This window comes from Plecotus auritus (genome assembly GCF_963455305.1).
Source record: "Plecotus auritus genome assembly, chromosome: 5".
NCBI classification, from domain to species: Eukaryota; Metazoa; Chordata; class Mammalia; order Chiroptera; family Vespertilionidae; genus Plecotus; species Plecotus auritus.
Window position 1 is genome coordinate 30031388 of NC_137776.1, and position 24708 is coordinate 30056095.

Here is a 24708-nt window from a genome sequence, read left to right on the forward strand (position 1 = left end):
CATGTTGATATTTGCTGCTGTGTTGCTAACAATTACCTGAAAGGGAAGATGGGGTGCTTCACTGGGCTGGCAAAAGTTTAGCTAAATCAGAAAGCAGTTCTAATTAAGCGTTTGTTCTATATCTATAAAGGCTATGTTGACTCGCTCATGCACCATACATATAAAACTCTCACTGGCACCAAACACGTGTGTTTCCATCTGTCATTGTCGATCTTGAATTTGGTTGACACTTATAGAGAACGGCAAATAGTGATATTAAAATATTCCTCTTAATTAATTTCCTTTCAATGTGCACAAATTCGTGCACCGGGCCACTAGTAATAATAATAATTCATTAGTATTCAAATTTCCATTCCAGTTCAAACACACATACACAGTTTTTTCAGATCAGGTTTCAAGTAAGGTCTGCACATTGCAATTGTGAGATATGTCTCTTAGCCTATAGGTTCTTCCTCCATCCCTTTTTTCTTTGTAATTTATTTGTTTAAGAAATTGTACCATTGTGGGGTCCTTTATCAGGTTTCTGTCTTCTGTATTTTCTGTAAATTGATAGATACTTGATCTGTGAATGCCCCATGTTGGGCTGCCAGTTGCGAATGCCCCACGTTGGGCTGCCAGTTGCAAGTGTGCCCCCCATGTCCCTCATGGTTCAGGCTTCGGGCTATGGAGGAGGCCGCACACAAATGAAAGACACAAGATAAGAAAATACTAATTTGGGAATTGGGGGCCAGGCGGAAGCCCAAGAGAGGACTCGCGCTTTGCTCTGGCCTTGCCATCCCTTTTATTCAGGTTTGGCATCCACCTATAGCCCTTAGGCAAGCAATTTCCAGTAACAGGCAGACTATAGACTATCTTATCAGTAAGGATTTACATGAGACTAAAAGGTGGAAGTTGCTTTAGCTACCTTTATCTCAACTAGACAGTGGGTGTATGGCTTTGTCCCTTGCCAGAGCCTCAAGGTTGACCAGCCTTCCACTCCTTGTCCACCTCTTTCTGCTAGTGAAGGCAATGGTCAGCTTCCAACATTGATCTGTTACTGTTTCTTTTTTATTTATTTCTTATAAAATATATTTTTATTGATTTCAGAGTGGAAGGGAGAAGGCGAGAGAGAGCTAGAAACATCAATGATGAGAGAGAATCATTGATCGGCTCCTCCTGCACACCCACTACTGGGTATTGAGCTCGCATCCAGGCATGTGCCCTTGACCTGAATCAAACCTGGGACCCTTCAGTCCGCAGGCCAATGCTCTATCTACTAAGCCAAACCAGCTAGGGCCCGGTTCTTTTTTAGAGCATGGTGGTGGTGGAGGGGGCAAACTTGCTACTTAGGGTTTAAGAGGCATATAATATTGATTGCCTGGTTTGGTAATATTAGCTCTTGATGCCCAGTACTGGGATCTGTTATGCAAAATTGTGATATTCTAAATTTATCATTCCTTTATAACTGAAGTACTTCTTTAAAAAATTTTATCTTCCACAAATATGCATGCAGTTAGAAACAATTTACTTATGGAATTTAATAGTTATTTTATTAAATAAACATAGCATAAAACCTATGAACTATAAACTGTAATTAAATTTTGTCACAGCTTATACCAGAGGTGTCAAACTCAGTTGCCTTGCTACCCAGTTAAATACAAATGAGTAATACAGTACAGTGTGTAAGAAACCATGGTGCTCTTTTTAAAGGGGGATGTTCTAATCTTCTGTTGCCACACGGAAATACAGGTTCAGGATTACTAATATGTTAATTTTCTTTTAAGAAAAGCCAGCACTCGTATTTAAAGTAAAATGTTCTCTTTTGAAATGTTGGAAATTGATGGAAAAAATTAAATTTTTTCATAGGTGAAACAAAGTGTATCTGTCAGCTGAATATGATGAGGGTTGTTCAATTCCATCTCATCCTTTCTCATGAGTACCTGTTTCTTGTTGAAAAGGAAACACAGCTCTCAGCAAGATTCAGGCTCATTAACTTGTTACCTTAAATTTTAAACTTAGTCGACGCCTTTGGACTTTTTGAAATGAAATTATTTAAAACGTATCTTTGTCACATTCTTTTTAGTTTGGATTTCTTTGTTTGGAGATTGCTTAAGGTTCCAGATAGTAATTTTTATATTATTAAATTTATTAGAGCTTAATTACCAAAGTCATGTTTACCAAAGTTTTATTTCACAGTACTTAGAAATTTTAAAAGTCATTATAACCAGTTGCTGAAGACTGAATAGATACAGGGTCTACAAATAAAAACTGATAGAAATTTCACAAAGAATTAATGTGTTTAGTGCTCTGGTTGGAAAACACTGGGAAAATGTAAGTGTGGATGCAGTAGACTTGACTTAACTAAGTGGATTGTATTGAACTGATTTTTTTCCTAATGATGTTTGAAACGTCAAATATATATTTTCCGCTTTTTAAGTTCTAAATATAAGCGTAGAATATATATTATATACTATATACTCATACATGTTTGAGGTTATAAAGGATAAACTACCTTAGGGACCTAATTCCTATTTCTACAAGGGACAGATATGTTTCATTTGTTCTTAAATGTATAATTAAATTATTTTAAAAACTTAGACGTTTACCTTTTGGAATATAGCCCATTCTGAATTTGAGAATTTTCTATACCATGTCTCTATTCGTTTGGTTTATATTGCATTATCTATATGTATATTATATATTTTGCCCTTTTAGTAGGATTTTTTTTTTTTTTTTTGCCTAGTATTTCAAAACTCTTTAAGAATTTCTATTGTCTCATAAATTGTAAAATCATAATGCTGGATTTGTAAGTGGAGACCATCTAGTGAATCCTCTCATTTTGCTAATGAGAAAACTAAACTGGTAGAGCCAGAACAATTGAGGGAATTGTCTAAGACTTTATAGTAATTTATGTTAGGATGGAATTGGAATTCTCTGATTTTTATCTGATTCCCTTTACACTAAATTGTACTAGCTTACTCTCCTTAGCAATACTAAATGGTAACTTTGTTTAAACTTGTATATTTGTTACTTAAACTATATAGTAGATATTCCAAAATATTTTTCAAGAAGTTAATTTCAAAATTTATTTGTTAGTATTTCTTCCATTATATTTACTTTTGGGAATGTAAAATTTTAGCCTATAAAGAAATTGAATTTTAAATAAAAATAATGACAAAATATTGGGACATCCTGCAAATACAGAATTTTATATTGTTAAGCAATAAGCAGCTATTTAATTTATGTATTTCTATATACTGTTTGAGAGCTAGGACAAACATGTTTTAAAAAGGTTCTCAAGAACAAAGTGTGACCAGTGATGTGGAATAGTACCCCACATTTCAGCAATGCTAGGTGCGAGTACCCAAGAAGGGAAGTGGCACAGGTACCTAGTAGAAGGGGTCTATTTTAGATACATTTCCTCCCCTACTGTCCTTTCAGATACATACAGAACAGTAATTACATAAACTGCTGTAAGTTTTCCTGATTTTCTTCCTACAATATGTTGAGCTCTGTTAATGGAAAATTTTGTTGTTTAGTACCTTTTATTATTTTGTTCAAAAGTATAATACATATTCATTAAAAAAGCTTGGTAAATTCCTTGGTAAAAAAGGAAATAGGTAACTATTTGAAATCTTCCTATTTCGAGTTAATTAAAATACAGGTTTTTTTATGTATATAATACCATATTTTAAAAAGTAGATGAAAATGTATCTGGAATTCATTAACCGTATTTGTCATAAACATTTTTGTATAAGATTGAATATTATTTTACATGATTTTTTAAATGGCTGCATTATATCCATCATATGATATTGATATTCCATAATGTATTTCAGTGTTTTTCTCTTTGCTGGCTATTTGAGTTTCTAATTTTTTCCTCATAAAAAAACATGTTTAGCTATTACAAACAGCCATACACATTTACAAGATTATTGCTTTACAAAAACTTCCTGGAAGTAGAAATGCCTGCAAAGGATTTATGTTGATGTCTATTTTTTGGACATTCTTTTCATTCTTGTCACTTAGCATTCCTTTTTCTTCATATCAACCCCTTATTCTCAGATCCTTTATAAAAATCTTACCCAACATCTGTTTTGTCCTCTAAAAAAATCTCTTGAATTGAGATTTTTTTAGAGGACATAATTGCATAATTTAGAGAAGCCTAGAATTTTGCTGTTAGGTTGATGGCCAGTCGGAAATACCAGTGGGTCTTTTTCACTGAGTATGAGTGCATTTATGTTATAATTTTTACTATTTTTCATAGTTTCTTACATTTTAAAGTGTTTGAAAGTGGCAAGCTTCTAATAGAATATGAATATTTCTATTTGTTTGACAATCATGTCTTGTTATACATTCAAGTTTATTTTTATATGCCATGGTATGCAAAGTTGTGAACTTAAAAAGAAAGAATCAAAAAGAGGATATTAATCTTTATATCATTGTTTCATATTTCATCCAGCCAGTGAATCACTCATTGCCATTTTAAATATGAATTTTCCAGAATGTATCCTGTATCCTAAATTTCTATCTGCTTTATTGTAACTCGTGTATTTAGTGCCCTTAATTCAGAGTTTTCTTTAATAGGGTTACATTTATGATACTGTTCCTGAGGTCATTCAGTGTATATTGCATACAAATTTATCATTGTACAAAGTGATTTTGGAAATTTCTGGATAACCTTTTATAAATTGTTTGAAATTAGGCTAAGTAAACACTGGTGGGATTTAAAATCTGATCTCTAAATGTCTTCGAAGTGAGCTCTAAGATGTAGAAACCTTTCATAACATTCTTAAATTCTTCTGTCATATTTGTTATTTATAGTTTTCACATTCATTAACATGTATTGTTCCTTACCATTTACAGCTCAGAATTCTGCAAATGCAGATTTTGCAAACTTTGATGCATTTGGACAGTCTAGTGGTTCGAGTAATTTTGGAGGTTTCCCCACAGCAAGTCACTCTCCTTTTCAGCCCCAAACTACAGGTAGAGCTTCTCTAGCATTATGCCTAAATGTTTACTTTAAAAAAAATAGAGTAAAACTCTCTAGATGTTGTTTTGAAAATTACTCTAAGCTTAAATTCTATAATTCTCTGAATTTACAATACTTCTATCTAGCAAAGCTCTGGGGAAACCTGAAATCTTTATTTTGTTCTGTGTTCATTTGTTTTTCTAAACTCTTTGGTATGTTGTCTAATTCACAGAATTCTCCTTTTCCTGCACATGAATCTTAAACTTCTTATGTAAGGAAGGATTAATGTACTAAAGTTTTTTAGGTTCAAAAAACACATTGTGATTTAGGCTCTAAGTAAAGGAAGCTAATTTATTGCTTCCATAGAACTAAAAGTAGAAGTAATTTTTAGGCAACAAACTTGAAAAGTAAATGTTATTAGCCAAGAGTAGGTTATTTAAAGATTGCTTTAATCAAACTGGGAAATCATTTTCTGTGCAGGAATTGGTCTTTAAACATTGAATACTCTTCCATAAACTATATTGTTTTCTGAAACTCATTGAACCCCTGTTTAGATCTTTGGCTGATTACTTTTCTTTCAACTTGAACTCTGTGTATTGTCTTAAAGCTTTTTCTTTCAATTTTCTTTTTTTCCCCCCTTTAACTTTCATCATTTACATAATTTCTGGCTATCCAGCATTTAGAATGCTTTCATCTAGCTGCAGTTTTGGTGAATTTACTTCTGCTTTTCCTCTCCAGGCTACCAACAGTAAGTTCTCTTTGTCAAGTAGGCATCTTTTACTAATTTGTATGGTTTATGCTGTATTTCATGTATTTTTCAATTATAGAATGTTAATTATCTTTTAATAATCTTCATAAATACTCACTTTTACTTTCCCTTCACTATTCCTGAACTCAAGAACACAGTAATATACAATAAGAGAGTTAGTTAATTTAAAAATTCCCATTTTAATTTGAAATAAAATTCTTCATATGAACTTTGAAAGCTTTAGTATGTACTTTGTTCACCAGCTACTTATAGCAGATCACAATCATTTAAATATTCACATTACTTAATTTTAATTGGAAACAACCAGAGTTTTAATGCCGAGAAATTTTATCTGTACATATTGTTTTAGAATGTTTAAAAAACAGATTGATGGAAAGTGTGTGTGTTTTTTTAAATAGGGGTGTATCCGTTCTGTTTTTAAAATATCTGTGTGCTTTGTATCACTTTAATATAAAACTACACATATAAATTATTTTGATTGCTGAAACTAATGTGTAGGCATAAAGAACTGGTATCAAAAGCATAGAATGAAATATATTAGCTTTAGTCTTTGGTAATACTTTAAAGAAGTCTCTAGATTACAGAACAGACTTTAAAATCTTATAAGGATATATACCTGTATGTGAATTATGCTCTATACAGTAAAAAAAATTGCTATAATATTTAAACTATTTTGATATTGTATACTATAATTTTCTTTGAAATATATAAAGTAGGTCATGATTTTTATGAGGAAACCATGGTGTATGAGCATTAAATTATTATGTGGAATTAAATAATAGCTCTTCAAATAAAATAAGTCTGGAGCTCAAAGATCACCTATTAAGAAGCTCTGGATCAAAATAGTACATTTTAAGACATTTTAAATTTCTATTCCTAGGATTTGTTTCAACCAAGTTTTCGTTAGAAGCTACAAAAACTTGTATTGTCAGATACTTTGCATCTTATTAGCGGGAGGATTAGTAAAAGGTGATAGTATATAGTTGAATGTTATATATTGTAATGAATCTCAAACCAGGTGAGTTATATCCTTTACTCCAGGGTAGATAATTACACATAGAAATTTGCAACTCTTCATATTGCCAGGGCCTTTGGAAATCTAGATTTGCAAATTATAAGTTATGTGTAGATGGTTAAAGTTGAATGCTATATGCCAGTTATCTTTAGGAATGCAGATTGCTTATAGAATACTTAATTTAAGAAGAAATGACCATATTATCTACCACAGGATATTGGGGGAAATCTAGATATTTCAAGTGTTCTGTTTATTCTGTTACAGGTGGAAGTGCTGGATCAGTAAATGCTAATTTTGCTCATTTTGATAACTTCCCTAAATCCTCCAGTGCTGATTTTGGAACCTTCAGTACTTCCCAGAGTCATCAGACAGCAACAACTGTTAGTAAAGTTGCAACAAATAAAGCTGGCCTTCAGGCTGCAGACAAATATGCGGCACTTGCTAATTTAGACAATATCTTCAGTGCTGGACAAGGTAATCAGACTTTAAACAAATACAAATTTCTGTATTAAACAGTTCTTTACATTTGGTTGTATTTATTAAAATATAAGGATGCTATGCTTTTCTTAGTGGTTGTATAGAAATTTCATTTACACTAAATGTTCAAGACTTCTAGGATCTGAAATACCAACTACAAAACTGAAGTTATAAAAACTAATTTGTTTACTTCTGGTTTTAAAAGAAAATAATTGACAGAAATTTAATTTTGTCTTAGAAAGCCTGCTTTCCTGTTCTATGGCTATACATGGTTAAGAATCTTAAAAATAGAACTGACTGTAAGGCTATTTTGTGGTTTCTATAATATATTTGGTGGTTTCTGTAATATATTTATTTTGAACGACTTTCTATTAATATCTTGGTAATTTTTTAAAATGATTTTTACAGTATATTCTTATGCCTAGTTTTGGTCTTGAAGGCCAGTATTTTGCCTCTCAAAGTGTATAGTACAGTGGGGAAGAGCAAGGGTATGCTTTCAGGCTGCAGGGCCTACTTTCTAATCTCCATAATGAGGGTAATAAATAGCATTGAACTCATGGAGTTGTGTTATTACACGTAAGGCATTTAGAACAGTGCTTGGCACATAGTAAGTGCAGTAAATATTTCTTCTCATTACTTTCTCTATTTTTTTTTATGGACAACCCTAGGAAAATGATATTAATTGATTGTTCACATCAGGGTCCTGTATTTTAAGAATTTATATGTTTACTTGAATGGAATACACGTGTGTCAGAGATGTTAAGTAGCGATTTTTGAGAATTTCTTCTTTATGCACACTCTAAACCTGTTACTGACACAGAGTCTTAGTTTTTTGTTATAGAAGCAGTATTGTCTTTTCCACAGCAGTATGTGTTGCAACTAATCTTGCCCAATATTTTCTACATTATTATATGTGACTCTAGAATCCTGTTTATTTGCTTAGCTCCAAATCAGTTGTAAATTTACATGGTTGATAAGTTGGAAGTATACCTTTAAATTTGGGGGATAATTTGTTTGTTCACAGGTGGTGATCAGGGGAGTGGCTTTGGGACAACAGGTAAAGCTCCTGTTAGTTCTGTGGTTTCACTTCCCAGTCAGTCAAGTGCGTCTTCAGACAAGTATGCAGCTCTGGCAGAACTAGACAGCGTTTTCAGCTCTGCAGCCACCTCCAATAATGCGTACACTTCCACAAGTAATGCCAGCAGGTACCTTGTCTTTGTGTTCCTGCTTCGTGTTTAAATCTTTTTTCAACTTGGAATAATAATGTTAAATAAAGACTGGGGCATAATTTTAAAATTATTAAATATTTTTATAAATTTGAGGAAACCGAGTTTAATTTGCTAATTAAAATATAATCCTTGATTAACTGCCTAATTCTATTTTTTTCATTTAATCAAAAGTTTTATCATTTTCTTGAACACCAAAATGTAACTAAGAGTATGTACACATCTCAAAATGGACAGCTATATACAGATTTAATTATACTCAGCAGAGAATTTATTTAGGAAATTATATACTTTTAAGGTACAGTTTTTAGTCATGAAGACTAAACAGTGAAAGTAACATTGTGTAGCCTTAGTTGTAAATATACATTTTTAGAAATGTTTGCACCAGAACAGAACACTAATTCTATATCTCTTCAGTGTCATATTGGCATTTATTGGTAGACATATCTATTACTGTGTTCAAATATATCTGGTACAAAGGAATTCTTTGTAGCAGGAAGTCTGACACATTTTAACAAAATTAGATCTTTAAAAGCTCTAATCAAGAAGCAGTTTTGATTTCTTGATTTTAGAGTTAAGTTATACAGAAATACAGGTGACTTACATATACATTGTTTTATTCATCTCTGTTTTTCTAATTACTACTTTTTTTTAATTTTACTGATTTTTTACAGAGAGGAAGGGAGAGGGATAGAGAGTTAGAAACATTGATGAAAGAAAACCATCCATCAGCTGCCTCCTGCGCACCCCCTCCTGGGGATGTGTCCACAACCAAGATACATGCCCTTGACCAGAATGAACCTGGGACCCTTCAGTCCGCAGGCCGGCGCTCTATCCACTGAGCCAAACGGGTTAGGGCTGTTTTTCTAATTATTATTTTAATCCTCACCCGAGGACATGCTTTTTTTTTTTTTAATTGATTTTAGGGGGAGAGAGGGAGAGAAACATCATGTGTGATTGAAACATTGATTAGTTGACTCCCACATGTGCCCCAACTGGGAATCAAACTCGCAAAAGGTGTAGGGGGGTGGTGCTCCAACCAGCAGAGCCACCAGCCAGGGCTTATGAACATTCTTGATGAAACAGTCAAGAAATTAATTTTATTAAATCTTGATCCTTAAACATGTCTATTTTCTGTGTGTGGAAGTAAAGTGTGCATCAGGTAGGTCTGCTGCTTATTGAGGTACTAGTGGCCTGGTGCACAAAATTCATGCGGGGGCGGTGTGTTCCTCAGCCCAGCCTGCACCCTCTCCAATCTGGGACCCCTTGAAGGATGTCCTACTGCCAGTTTACAGGGATCGGGCCTAAACCGGCAGTCGGACATCCCTCTCACAATCCAGGACTGCTGGCTCCAAGTGCTCACCTGCCTGCCTTCCTGATTGCCCCTAACCACTCTGCCTGCTGGCCTGCTCGCCCCCAAATGCCCCCCTGCCAGCCTGATCACCCCCAACTGCCCCCCCTGCTGGCCTGCTCGCCTCCACCTTCCCTCCTCCCCACTCACCTGCTCACTCCCAACTGCCCCCCTGCTGGCTTCACTCCAAACTGCGCCCCCCCCCCCCCCCCCAGCTATTCTGATCACCTCCAACTGACCCCCACTGACGGCCTGCTCACCCCAACTGGACCCCTGCTGGTCTGCTTACCCCCAATGGCCCCTGCCATCCCATCCTGGCCTGATCATCCCCCGGCGACCCAAGGTCCCAGCCCCTCCTTTTTTTCTTTCTCTTTTTTTTTTTTTCAGCACCTCCTTGAGTGGAGGCCAGGGCCGGATGGAAGCAAGTATCTAGGATTTATTTATCTTCTATAATTGAAACTTTGTGGCCTTGCGCGGAGGCCAGGGCCATCCAGGGCGGGCAGGAAGCTTGGCTTCCTCCATTGCCGGGGCAACCCAAGCCTCCTGCTTGCTCCAGCTCCGTGGCTGCCGCCATTTTTGTTGGGATTTATTTATCTTCTACTAGAGGCCCGGTGCACGAAATTCGTGCACGGGGGGGGGGGTGTGTGTCCCTCAGCCCAACCTGCACCCTCTCCAATCTGGGACGCCTAAAGGGATGTCCGACTGCCCATTTAGGCCCAGGACTGCTGGCTCCCAACTGCTCGCCTGCCTGCCTTCCTGATTGCCCCTAACCACTGCTGCCTGCCAGCCTGATCACCCCCTAACCACTCCCCTACCAGCCTGATTGATGTCTAACTGCTCCCCTGCCAGCCTGTTTGCCTCTAACTGCCCTCCCCTGGAGGCCTGGTCCCCCCCCAACTGCTCTCCCCTACAGGCTTGGGTCCCCCCAAACTGCCCTCCCCTGCAGGCCTGGTCCCCTCCAACTGCTCTCCCCTGCAGGCCTGGTCCCCCCAACTGCCTTTCCCTGCAGGCCTAGTTGCCCCCAACTTCCCTCTGCCGACTTGGTCACCCCTAACTGCCCTCCCCTGCAGGCTTGATTGCCCCCAACTGCCCTCCCTTGCAGGCCTGGTCCCTCCCAACTGCCCTCCCCTGTTGGCCTGATCGCCCACAACTGCCCTCCCTTGCAGGCCTTGTCCCTCCCAACTGCCCTCCTTTGCTGGCCATCTTGTGGTGGCCATCTTGTGTCCACCTTGTGTCCCCATGGGGGCAGGATCTTTGACCACATGGCGGCAGCCATCTTGTGTGTTGGAGTCATGGTCAATCTGCATATTACTCTTTTATTAGATAGGATAGAGGCCTGGTGCACAGGTGGGGACCAGCTGGTTTGCCCTGAAGGGTGTCCAGGATCAGGGTGGGGGTTCCCTTGGGGCGTGGGGCGGCCTGGGCAAGGGGCCTGTGGTGGTTTGCAGGCCGGCCATGCCCCCTGGCGACCCAAGTGGAGGCCCTGGTATCTGGGATTTATTTATCTTCTACAATTGAAACTTTGTAGCCTGGAGTGGAGCCAAGGCTTCTGCTTGCTCTGAGGCGGCAGCCATTTCTGTTGGAATTTATTTATCTTCTATAATTGAAACTTTGTAGCCTTAAGCGGAGGCCTGGGCCGGCCAGGGCTGCAGAAGCTTGGCTTCCGCCATCGCCACGGGCAACCCTAGCCTCCTGCTCTTCCCAGCTCCGTGGCTGCCACCGTTTCTGTTTGGTTTTATGTATCTTCTATCATTGAAATTTTGTGGCCTTGAGTGGAGGCCTAGGCCGGCAAGGGCAGGTGGAAAGCTTGGCTTCCTCCATTGCCGGGGAAACCCAAGCCTCCCTCCTCCTCTCTGTGGCCATAGCCATCTTGGTTGGGTTTATTTGCATATTCGCTCCTGATTGGATCGTGGGCGTGGCTGGTGGGTGTAGTGGAGGTATGGTCAATTTGCATATTACTCTTATTAGATAGGATAATTGAAACTTTGTAGCCTTGAGCGGAGGCCAGGGGCCGGCCAAGGCAGAGGCGGGAAGCTTGGCTTCCTCCATTGCCAGGGCAACCCAAGTCTCCTGCTTGCTCCAGATCTGTGGCCGGCCACCATCTTGGTGGGGTTAATTTGCATAGTCGCTCCTGATTGGCTGGTGGGCGTAGCGGAGGTATGGACAATTTGCATATTTCTCTTTTATTAGTGTAGATGATGACTGTCTTGTTTGGTTATTGTGGTTTGTTTTGGTTGTTGTGTTCAGCCACTTGTTTTCTGAAACACCGTTTTTCCTTGGAAGATGACTGATAGGCAAACCAAGATTATTCAGATTTGGATATTGGGCAATATTATCTAAAAAATGGAGTATTTAAGCCTCTCATTTAATTAAAATAACTGATAATAATCACACATTCAATCAAATATTAGAATTTTGGAAAAATTTTTAACTCTACCATGAGCATGACAGCTTCCCATTACCTTTTTGATGAGTGAGTGGTGATATTTATGAATGTGATGTGTTTTTTTCTTGAAATTTTGCATAAGGAAATGTGTTGACATTTGGAAGATTGACATTAAGTATTTTCCAGATGATAGAATGTCAGTAAAAAATGCATTTAAAGTGCAAGATAGACTAATGAATGTTAACTTTAATCCAGCAAAAAACAGTTCACTGATAAGGTTTCAAATTCCATATTGAAACTAACCTTCAGGAATTGTTGCTGTTTTTGGTATGATAACAAAGAAAATATCCACAACTAGAGGCCTGGTACATGAAATTCGTACACGTGGGAAGGGATTCCTCAGCCTGGCCTACACCCTCTTGCAGTCCGGGACCCCTTGGAGGATGTCTGCCTGCCAGCAGTCAAACATCCCTCTCACAGTCCGGGGTTCTCGCAGTCCAGGACCCCTCGCTCCTTATTGCCAGCCTGCAGTGGAGGCAGGAGAGGTTCCTGCCACCACTACTGTGCTTGCTAGCTGTGAGCCCAGCTTCTAGCTGAGCAGTGCTCCCCCTGTATGAGTGCACTGACCACCAGGAGGCAGCTCCTGCTTTGAGCCTCTGCCCCCTAGTGGTCAATGCACATCATAGTGACTGGTCGTTCTGTCGATTTGCATATTAGCCTTTTATTATATAGGATTATCTGAAAAAGCTATTAACATACTCCTTTATTCAACTATGTATCTGTGTGAGGACAGTTTTATGTATCTATGTGAGGACAGTTTTGTGGGGGTTTTTTTCATATGTACTTCAACCTAAACAACATGTCACAGCTGATTGATCTTCTGTTAAGCCAGCCATTAAAGGGATTTGCAAAAATATCAAACATTGTTACTGTTCTCATTAAGTTTTTTTGTTTCGGAAAATATCCTATATAATAAAGAGCTAATATGCTAATTAGACAGGATGGCGGAAAGACCTTCTGGAATGACCTTCCGGAACGACCAGTGGACGGGGGTGGGGCCACGAGGCAGCCGGGGCTGCAAAGACCTACACGTGCACGAATTTCATGCATCGGGCCTCTAATACTTGTCATAAAGTGCTATTTATTTGTTAGCATGTAGTAATGGCTTGTTATTTTTAAATGAAAAAATATTTTAAATATGTTTTAATTTTTGTTCTATATGCATATTGGTAAATAGAGCACACTGAAGCAAAGGCTCTGGGATTCTCAGTAATTTTTCAGAATATAATTGAGCTCTGAGACCTAAACTTTGAGAACTGTGATACACTGTATGTTTATAATGACCAGTTTTCACATGTTGATGGCCACCCTATAGATAGAATATCCTTGCTATTTTTAAAAATTAGAACTCTTTTAATACTTGTTTTTAGCAATGTTTTTGGAACAATGCCAGTGGGTGCTTCTGCACAGACACAGCCTGCTTCTTCAAGTGTGCCTGCTCCCTTTGGAGGTATGTGTTTCTGGTAGTCGTCCCCCCTTTATGTGTGGAAGATACGTTCTAAGACACCCAGTGGATGTCTGAAACAGTAGATAGTACCAACCCCCATATTTACTATACATACATACCTATGATGAAATAAAGTTGAATTCATAAAATTTGGCTATTCACCATACAAATTTTTTTTTGTTTCCTTGTTAAGTTGAGAATTTTCACCTTTTCACTTAAAGGAAGCACTTTATAGCTTCTCTTTGGCATATACGAATTGCCAGCATCACTACTCTTGCACTTTGGGCCATTAATAAGTAAAAGTTGAGCAGGGTGGAGAGAGATTTCATCACCTTACTCAGATTAGTGCATAATTTAGAAATTATCAATTGTTTATTTCTGGAATTTTCCACTTAATATTTTTGGGCTGACATTAACTGTTGGTAACTGAAGCCACGGAAAGTGGGAATCATGGATAAGGGGGGGAAGAATAATGTGGACACTGTATAGCGCCCAAATGTATATTGTATAGCAATTTCAGGAGAACCAGATGACAGAGCAGCAGTTTATTATTAGAAAGCTCTAGTTTTCTATCTTCATAAATATATTAACATATTTTTATATATTTTAATATAAATGTATTATGATTTTATAGTGTATTTTATAATTTTTTTTTAAAGCTACGCCTTCCACAAATCCATTTGTGGCTGCTGCTGGTCCTTCTGTGGCATCTTCTACAAATCCATTTCAGACCAATGCCAGAGGAACAACAGGTAAGAAATATAAATTACGGAACAGCAAGTTTGGAAAAGGTATTTATTGCAAGGAAACCATGTGAGCAAACTAGAAAAATAAGGATTCTTTCTTATTGAAATGAATGGATAGTGGATAGGAGAATTTGTTCCTAAAGACAAATACTTGCTGAAAGTTTATAAAATCCTGGAACTTAATGCATATTTGAGAAGGACCTTAGAAGTTAACTAGTGCCTACCACGCTCGCTCACAGCTTTAATTTTCAGGGAGGAAGCCCAAGTATGGAGATGAGACCTCCTTGAACCACACAGCCAGTTTATGTAGAGATGGGACTTGTACACAGTAATTCTGACTTACTGTGGTGGTCTGCTTTCAGAATTATGGATATAACTCATTCACTCATAGTAGAAACATGTTTAAGAAGGTTTTTTGCCTTATTTCTGACTCTTGACATGAGATTGCAAGGGCCAAATTGGCTTTATTACATGAGGTCTTAAGATCAGGTCTTTTTCAAGCACATATCTCTTTTGGGATGTTAACATTTTAAAAATTGTGGGAACCTGATTTAATTTGGGGTATAATGTTTTGAGTATTTTCTCAATTGCTGCTTCCCCAAATTTAATTGTTAAGTATGCTAATTTAAAATGAATGGACATATATTTTAGGAATAATTCCACCCAGATGGTTAAAACAAACACAAAAAGGTTCTATTACATAACCTAAATTTGTTTTTTATTAATTAGATTTATTTATATGTAGCCTCTCTGATCTCAGTCATGCCAGGTGGGAAAACACAAGATGCTTTTTTTTATTCTGTCTTTTCAACTATTATATTTTAAACTGAAAGTGCCACTCACCTTCTAATGAACTATAGCGAATAATTTTCCCCTTGTAGTACTCAGTTTACTTGAGTTACCTTCATGTATTTCTAGTTAATATAAAAAGTTGTAAATAAAAATCAAGTATTACCCAGGTGCTCTCTCCAAGGTTTGACTTTGCAGAAGCTATGTCATTTTAGATGATCCTGTAAATAGCATTTTTGGGTGTGACTCATGAAGCCTACAAGTCTTTATGGATATAATTATATCTTCACATGAAAAAAAAAGTGTTTATTTAAAATGATGGATTTCATAAAGGTTTCTTCGTTTGGTATTATCTAATCTCCCCTTCATTGCAAACTAAATATTACAGTGTCATGAATATAGTTCAAATAAACTGGATGTGTTTTATCATGTATTATGCTACCCACTTTGTAAGAGTACATTCTAATTTTAGAACTTTTAATGAAATACATTTACTTTTATTTTAACAATAGTTACCATTAAGTTAATGACATTGGTCTCTTTATGGCTTTCCATAAGGCCTTTCTGGAGCAATGCATTCTCAAGTGTTTCCTCACGCTCATTTTGGTAGGTGGCCACCACGAATGTCTAGATTTCTGTGGCAGTTTGTCTGCCTGCTTGTGGAAGCTTCTGCTAGTGTTCTGAATCCCTGCATGTGGAATTAAGTTCTTTCATGTTTTAAAATGGAGTGGGCATGAATGTGTGGCATTGGGATTGCATTATATTTAAAATTACATGGAAATCTTCTGTAGTGATTTATGTTTTAATGCTGAAAAGCATTATTGCTTACCTCCATGGTCATAATAGAATGTCATAGCTTTTTCAATTGTTTTTCTTGAGTTTGAATTTATAGTAGTTTGAGTGACACCTTTTTGATATACCAAACCATTTTACCACATTATTCCATGGAGTTTGGTTTTGTTTAACTGTGCCCAAGTTCTGCTTTTTAGTGCTTTTTAAAAAGTGGTTTGTCGAAGTTATGTCAGTGCATTGTCTGTTATGAAACCCTCCTGTTTCCTCGCAGTGTGCTTATTATTTATTCACTTGCTTCCCAGTGGCTGTTTCCCTCCTTTTTCTCCTTAATAATGAGAAAGTAATTTAAATTTTTTTTTACATTCTAATTAGTTTCATTGAGGATCATTGTTATAAACATTAGGAGTATGAGGATTACTTTGGACAACATCTGTAACATTTTTTTAGTTTTTTTACAATTTTTTGTAACATTTTTAGTATTTCTGTGCTTAAAATCAGCATTTGAGTAAAATTTTTAAATCAGGAAATTAAGTGAGTTATGTTTTTTGATAGCATACCTAAAACTATTTCACTATATAATTACTACTGTTTTGTATTAAAAACTACATTATTGGCTCTTATTTCACTGAGGCCTTCCTAGAACACATACTCTTCTCTAACAATAGTGATACACTGTTCTGCTACTACCTGTGTTTCTATAACGCAAATTATTTCCTGAGAAATTCTTCAATGGGGAATGATGGCAGCATACCACATATGTAATGGTAGTTCACAGATTCCCCAACCTGTGACTGCTCTGTTCCACAAAGTTAATAATGGCTAGACGTGGCAAGCCGTGGAGAAGCACAGTTTTGAACACAGTGTTCATTTATACTGTGTGCTTTGTCTCTTCTAATAATGGTTAGTTCAAGTCCTTTTTCATCTTTGTGCATTTTGCCCTAATTTTTATAACTCAGCAGTCCTAACCTTCCTTAACCCTTTATCCAGAGCAGTCTTTATTTACCATCCATAAAAGGAATGTGGGAGTCCATATATTTCTTTTGGAATTGATTTATTAGGAATGTAACATGTCCTTTTAATTGTATTCCTGTTTTTATTAAATTCCCCTCCTTCATTTGGCTCTGGTTAAAAAGCTGCATAGGTTTTGCGTGGCTTGCATCTAACTCCTATAAGTTTTGTTATTTTTGGTGAGCTACTTTGCACAGGTTCTAAAATTTTTTCCAGGAATTCACATACTATGTTATAGTACACAGTTCAATAGATACAATTAAATATTTGGCTATTTTACTATATATAGCAAAACAAAATGGAAAAAAAATACTAGTATGTATACATGTGAATTGTCATGATGATGGGCTTTAAAAAGTAGATTACTGTTTAGAGTTGAATTTTATTAATACACTTTGAGAAATTTTTCTTCATTAGTTTTATTCTGGTTATTGGGTTTTAGGAAAATAAAATTTTATAAGTTGTTATACTGTACAGTGCTAAAACTTAACTGACTTTGTTGTTTTGAAATTTAGAATGCCTTTAATGTACATCTTAATATTTTTCAAGGTAAATGATATCCCTGCTGTAATGTTGAATATGAAAAACAAAATGTGCCCTTTTAAATGTAAGTGATCAGCCCTTTTCTTCTCCTGTCAGCGGCGACCTTTGGCACTGCATCCATGAGCATGCCTGCGGGCTTCGGGACGCCTGCGCCCTATAGTCTTCCCACCAGCTTCAGTGGCAGCTTCCAACAGCCTGCCTTCCCAGCCCAAGCAGCTTTCCCTCAACAGACAGCTTTTTCTCAACAGCCCAATGGTAAGATCTGACATTTACTTGTAAGTCCCCTGTAGGTCTCTTGTCCTATATAATAAAAGCCTAATATGCTAAGGTTGCTCAACCGCTCACTATGACGTGCACTGACTGCCAGGGGGCGGACAGTCAACCGATCGCCCAGTTGCTATGATGTGCACTGACCACCAGGGGGCAGACGCTCCGACTGGTAGATTAGCTTGCTCCTGTGGTCTGGCCATTCGGGACTGAGTGAGACGGGCCAGACACGCCCTGGAGCCCTCCCATGGCCCTCCCCAGCCCCAGTCGTGCACTGGTGGGGTCCCTTGGCCTGGCCTGCACCATCTCGCAATCTGGGACCCCTCAGGGGATGTTGGAGAGCTGTTTTCGGCCCTATCCTGCAGGCCAGGCTGAGGGACCCCACTGGTGCATGAATTCGTGCACTGGGCCTCTAGTATGTCATAATGTTATGTGTTTGGACAAAAGAACTTAACCGAAGAACGCTGTAGTGTGGTCTACTGAATGTGTATTTGGGCCTCAGAAAAATGACTAAATTAGTAAGTTTTTGTGACTAGATTATCGATGCAGGAGAAATCAGAGACTCTAAAGAGTCCCCAGTGTCTTTCTTATTCTTTTATCTATGTTCTAATACATCTCTTGATTTTAAAAAGAAACTTTAAGGACATAGAGTGTTTTTTGTTTTTGTTTTAAATATATTTTTATTGATTTCAGAGAAGGGAGAGCGAGAGAGAGATAGAAGCATCAATGATGGGAGGGAATCATTGATCAGCTACCTCCTGCACTCTCCTAACTGGAGATGGAGCCCACAATCTGGGCATGTGCCCTTGGCTGGAATTGAACCTGGGACCCTTCATTCCGCAGGCCGACGCTCTATCCACTGAGCCAGACTGGCTAGGGCTAGAGTGTTTTTTGTTTTTGTTGTTGTTGTTGTTTTAATATTTTTATTGATTTCAGAGAGGACGGGAGAGGAAGAGAGAGATAGAAACATTAATGATGAGAGAAGATCATTGATTGGCTGCCTCCTGCACCTCCACACTGGGGATCAAGCCTGCACCCCAGGCTTGTGCCCTGACCAGGAATTGAACCATGACCTCCTGGTTCAGAGGTTGATGGTCAACAACTGAGCCACGCCAGCTGGGCTAGAGTGTTTTTGTTTTTAAATTCTTTATTGTTTAATGTATTACATAAGTCTCCTTTTCCCCCATTGACCTCTCCCCGGCCACCCAAATCCCGTTCTCACCCACCCAACCCCCCCGCCCCCCCCGCCCTGGTCTGTGTCCATTGGTTATGCTCATATGCAAGCATACAAGTCCTTTGGTTGATCTCTGAGTGTTTTTGTTTTGCATCAGAAAACTGTGCCATTTTGTTTAAGGTTTTTTTGGTTGATGGTGGTGCCATAGAATAATAGGCAACAAATATATATTATGGTTAGAAATTTTTACTTGTTTTCAGGAAGATTCACTAGAGACTAGTTTGTGTGGTTCTTCCCCCCCCCCCCCCCCCCCCGCTCCCTCCTACCCCTTATTTTGTTTATGCCTAAAGTTTGAATTCCATAGATTTGAAGATTATCCTAAAATTATGGATATTCCTTTCTAAAGTCGTGCTTAACTAAAAATTTGGAAATAGGGTCTGTGACAGCCATAATGATGAAATGTTTCCTAAGGAATACTATCATGTTCACATAGAAACTGTTGTGTGGTCCTATAGCCCCTCTCAAATAGTCACCACCAGTGCTCATCTATTTATTAAGTCCTTTGAATGTCAGTAGTTTACGTACCTGAGACAAATTGGAATTAACTATTTCTGGGGACTATATAAAAGCTCTTTAAGACATGCCACAGGAAGTTTATTTCTGGTTTTGAAAGAGCATAAGACTTAACAATTTAACATTGATATTTTATTGTTGCTCTGGTAGGAGTTTCTCTGAAATGCATTGGCTTTATAAACATCAGATTGTCTCTCAAAGGTGGAATGGGTTATAATTGGTTCTGTTTTTACAAGGTGCAGGTTTTGCAGCATTTGGACAAACAAAGCCAATGGTAACCCCTTTTGGTCAAGTTGCAGCTGCTGGAGTATCTAGTAATCCTTTTATGGTAAGTGAGGTGCAATTTTAAGCACTTTGTAAGTTGTTGCGTGTTATTTTCAAATTAGGAAAAGCAGGATGTGTCTCCTCCTGGATGCTGTTTGCTACTGTACTGATAAGACATTGCGGGAGGGTACACTGAGGGAGCCACTATGCAAGATTCCTTTGTGACTCAAAAAACAACATTAATCAGTTGAAATCAAAGAATTGACAGTAAATAAGCTATTTTATAACATGAAATTTGTCTGCTTTCTTGCAAAAGGAACACTTTATGAGCAGCTGTAAATGTCATAAACATTGTGGAAAGGGGTCTTGGAGTCAGATTTAGTTTGAATCATAAATGCATTTTTTTTAGAGTCAAGTCCATTTTGAGAATTACATGAAATAATTATATAAAAGGCACAACTCAGTGCCTAATACCTAATCATTTTATTACAGTATGTTGCTAATAACAGTAATAAATGTGATTGCCAATAATTAAACCTAATCTAAATACTCTTTAGTATTTTCATCACACACCACTTTTGTCTGTTTGTTTATTTTGTTTTATGTTTTCCTTTAGACTGGTGCACCGACAGGACAATTTCCAACAGGAAGCTCATCAACCAATCCTTTCTTATAGCCTTATATAGACATTTTACTGGAAAGAACTTTTACATGGTCACATTACATCTCTCCGCCTCTTGCACTGTTGTCTTGTTTCACTGATCTTAGCTTTAAACACAAGAGAAGTCTTTAAAAAGCCTGCATTGTGTATTAAACACACGGTAATATGTGCAAAACAGAGGGCTCCAGTAACAACTTTTAACCTGTGAATTGGCAGAAAAAGGTAGCGGTATCATGTATATTAAAAATTGGCTAATATTAAGTTATTGCAGATACCACATTCATTATGCTGCAGTACTGTACATATTTTTCTTAGAAATTAGCTATTTGTGCATATCAGTATTTGTAACTTTTAACACATTGTTATGTGGAAAATGTTACTGGGGAAATAGATCAGCCACTTTTAAGGTGCTGTCATGTACCTTGGAATGAATGACCTGAAATCATTTTAACCATTGCCACTGGAAAGTTACAAAGTCAGAATTGGAAGGTTTTATTCAGTCTTGAATTTTTCCCTCCTAAAGAGCTCTTCTATTTATACATGCCTAAATTCTTAAAAAATGTAGAAGGATACCTGTCTGCATAATAAAGCTGATCATGTTTTGCTACAGTTTGCAGGTGAAAAAAATAAATATTAGAAAATATGCTATTGTTTTTGTGTTCTTGCTGCAATGCCTTTACCAAAGTGGCCTTAAATGTGAGTAGTGAATTGAGAACATCTTGAATTCTTAAATTAGGATTTCAGAAGACTTCTAGTGTCTAACTTTTATGTCTAAAAGAGAAAATTTTATAAAAAGGCCATGTAGAAAATGTATTAAAACTACTATGACTGCTATATTCAGGAATATGTCAGTGGTAAAGCATTTACATGTAGCTTGTCAGATTCACCATAATCCTTCTAATTTCTTTGCAACTTCTTAATTTTGTGAAATTTGTAAATATGAAGAATTTGCATGTATGTGTATTTACAAATTTTTTAAAGTATCTTGAATTCTCAGACTTCAAAAGGCCTATTTTAAATATTGATTTTAAAAATACTGTCTTTGAATGTATTGGAAGCAGACATGCATTAACTGTGACATGATTGCACCTCAGATTTGTTTTCTGTTTAGACAAACTGATATTATTAATAGGACATTTGTTTATGTTCATCTCTGCGGGGGTAAAGAAACTGGAACCCAGTGTTACCTTGAAGTTATAGAATACTTTGTTTAAAAGGGCAATGATACTAATGTTTAGTTATATCTTTTTGTTAATATTCAAATGAACTTGTTTAAATATTTATGTGCAGCAATGCCTCGTTCATCCAGAGATAATCTGGCAGTCTCATCAAAACAACACAACTGGGAAACTTGGAATCAGCTTTTTTTTTTTTTAGTGCCTTTGAGCAACCTACTTAAGTCATGAACTCTTTACTGATTATTTGGTTTCCCAGCCCATAACAAATTAGCAGTTCAGAGGTTGTTGCTCAAAAGGAAGGAGATAGAAAAAAAACTATGAAGAGTATACTCTTGAAGACTTTTTAGTGTAGGGGCAGCCAGCCCAGCTTAGATCACTAAATCACATCATCTTCTAATAATTGTCTATTTCGCTGACTCTCTGTCATCAAGAAAAGCTGAAATTACATATACAAATGGGTAGCATGTGTTTATAACATTTTATCTTACAATGATTAGACATTTTTTAAAAAGCTTTGGTATTAAAAGAGGTGAACATCTGTTTCCTCAAACATTTTATTCATGTTGAATACCTTTTTCAGTGGTGGCTACATGAGTTATCCTACTATACTCAACCTGTGTAGTGTTTTAGACTTGTTAAAACATTGCTGTTTGTTGCATATCTAGCTGAATGTGTGGTTTACCTGACCCATTTGATAAGAAGACTGGGAGATCTCTGCCCCTTTTCTGAGCAGTATGCCTCTTCTTTTAGAATTAAATGAATGCTGCAACGGTTGTGGTGTGTGTTGGTGTATACTTGAAATGTCTCTACATTTGTGGGGTCTCCCTCCACCCTCTTTTCATGGAGGGAACACTAAAGAAATGTCTTTGAATGTCTCTGTTTTAGATTGTATTGGGTCCCAATCAATCCACATGTATAAAGTTATATAATTGTAGGCATTACCCAAATAACCTTCCAGCTTTCCATCTAAGAAATAAGTAAATTAAACAGTTATTATGAAAATAATTTTAAAGACTATTTCTTCTGAGTAAATTCTGAATTTTGTAATTAAATGGGAACTCTTAATGACTTACTTGAAATGAATGCTTATAAAATTAAATACTTAGTTTAAGAAGTGGTCCAGATTTATAGTGGATTTAAATCAACTTCAGTTAGACTTCCCTATTCAGATTTGCATCTGGTTTTCAATAGACCACCAGCATTGTCTCTACATTTGTGGGATCTCCCTCCAGCCCCTTTTTCATGGAGGGAGCACAGAGTACTGAAGAGGAGAAAATTCTCCAGGTGACAAGGCTGAAGACCTTGTTTCCTGGCTTCCTGGTTGAATTTAGATCTTCTCTCCTATCTTTACTCAGGAAAGAAAATTTTCTTTTCTTTTAGGGTGGCGAACTTTGTTATGTTTAAAGGCATGCTGTATTTTCATTTTTGTGCAAAATAGAGATAATTACTTTCTTTGTTCAAGTAATTCCTCTAAATTTGAAGGAACATATCAGTGGTTTACCTCTGAGTTGTCCCTTCCCCCAGTGCACATTGTCTTTGCTACATACAGTTCTTGGAAATTGGTAAAATGGATGCTTTTCTACCATTTTCCCAACAGTTTTGAGAAACTGGGTCTCAAGACCAAAGAGCTTTTGTTTATATAAATTCTGTTGGTCAGAATTTACTGTATTAGAAATTAATACTAAGTCATTTAAGAACTATGTTTATTTAAATATAACAATAATAAATCCATTACATGTTAACATAAATACCATTTTTATAAAAATAAGTGTTATCCAAAAACAGTTAATGAGAACATTCTGTTTTGCTCATCTTTTAAATATCTGGACCAAGAGACGCAGCGGAGTCTCATTGTGATTCTTTTTCTATCATATGGCATGTGGATGCTGGAAAACTCCTCTGTGAACTTGCAAGATCATGGGTGAAGCAGAGATACAACATTTTGGTACTGTTATGGAAATAGTTTGGATCTTGTGTTTTGGGGACCCTCAAGGGTCCTCACACCACACTTTGAAAACCACTGCACTACACTTTAAATGTGTATATTTTTGGAACAACAGCATTTAGTTGAAAGCATAGCACTCCCTGAACGTCTATGTTTGGGGTTTTTTTTACTTAGTTGGTGGGAAAAATGAAAATTCCTGTTGAAGTTGCAAATGTTAAGCCCAGCAGCCAGTGTTGCTCAGTGATTGAGCATCAGGAGTTCACTACTTTTTTAGAAAATATATATTTTATTGATTTTTTACAGAGAGGAAGGGAGAGGGATAGAGAGTTAGAAACATCGATGAGAGAGAAAAACATGGATCAGCTGCCTCCTGCATACTCCCTACTGGGTATGTGCCCACAACCAAGGTACGTGCCCTTGATGGGAATCGAACCTGGGACTCTTGAGTCCGCAGGCCAATCCTCTATCCACTGAGCCAAACCAGTTAGGGCAAGAGTTCACTCCTGTTTGAATCCCAGTCAGGGCACATACCCAGTTGCAGGCTCAATCCCCAGTAGGAGGCATGCAGGAGGCAGCCGATCAATGATTCTCTCATTGATGTTTCTGTCTCTCCCTCTCCCTCTCTGAAATCAAGAAAATACATTTTAAAAAGTGCTATCATGCTTATGTGTAAGATTTTTAAAAATATTTCCCAATCCTGAGAGGGTTTGCATATCCTATATATCTAATAAAACTTAATTTAATTTGGGTTCCATTTATAAGTTGATAAAATCAGTACAGTTTATTCTTTAGGGGCTTATTTAAACTTTACAAGTAAATTAATAGGGTAATTAGTGGAGCATGTTTTAAATTAAAGAGATCTTTAAAGTACCACAATTTGTGAAACAACTTTATTTATAGTTGGTTCCCCAGTTTTTAAATTTGTAAAGTATGTTCCTCACATTTGTATTAAGTTAGCCGATTGCATTGAATGCATCCTCATTAGTTAAAATTTTCTTTGCATCTTTTAAAATGTCATAATGTCAATAAAAATTTTATGTGATGTATTTGGACAAGCAAATATATGGCCAAGATGTAATTGAATGT

At 37.1% G+C, this 24708-nt stretch overlaps 1 protein-coding gene across 11 annotated transcripts in view; it reads left to right on the plus strand.

Annotated features, from left to right (window-relative positions):
- The window catches only part of AGFG1 (ArfGAP with FG repeats 1), a 69175-nt gene extending 46333 nt beyond the window's left edge, over positions 1 to 22842 (plus strand). The window contains exons 6-15 of one of the 11 annotated variants that reach the window (XM_080670501.1): positions 4846 to 4965; positions 5628 to 5699; positions 7000 to 7209; positions 8237 to 8417; positions 13606 to 13685; positions 14342 to 14434; positions 15776 to 15823; positions 17657 to 17815; positions 19811 to 19902; positions 20455 to 22842. In XM_080670501.1, the coding sequence (XP_080526627.1) occupies positions 4846 to 4965; positions 5628 to 5699; positions 7000 to 7209; positions 8237 to 8417; positions 13606 to 13685; positions 14342 to 14434; positions 15776 to 15823; positions 17657 to 17815; positions 19811 to 19902; positions 20455 to 20514 (1115 nt within the window). In that variant the 3' untranslated portion in view covers positions 20515 to 22842. The remainder of the gene's footprint in view (positions 1 to 4845; positions 4966 to 5627; positions 5700 to 6999; positions 7210 to 8236; positions 8418 to 13605; positions 13686 to 14341; positions 14435 to 15775; positions 15824 to 17656; positions 17816 to 19810; positions 19903 to 20454) is intronic. The other 10 variants (XM_080670504.1, XM_080670505.1, XM_080670506.1 and 7 more) reach the window with 10 other exon arrangements.
- The last annotated feature ends 1866 nt before the right edge of the window (positions 22843 to 24708 follow it).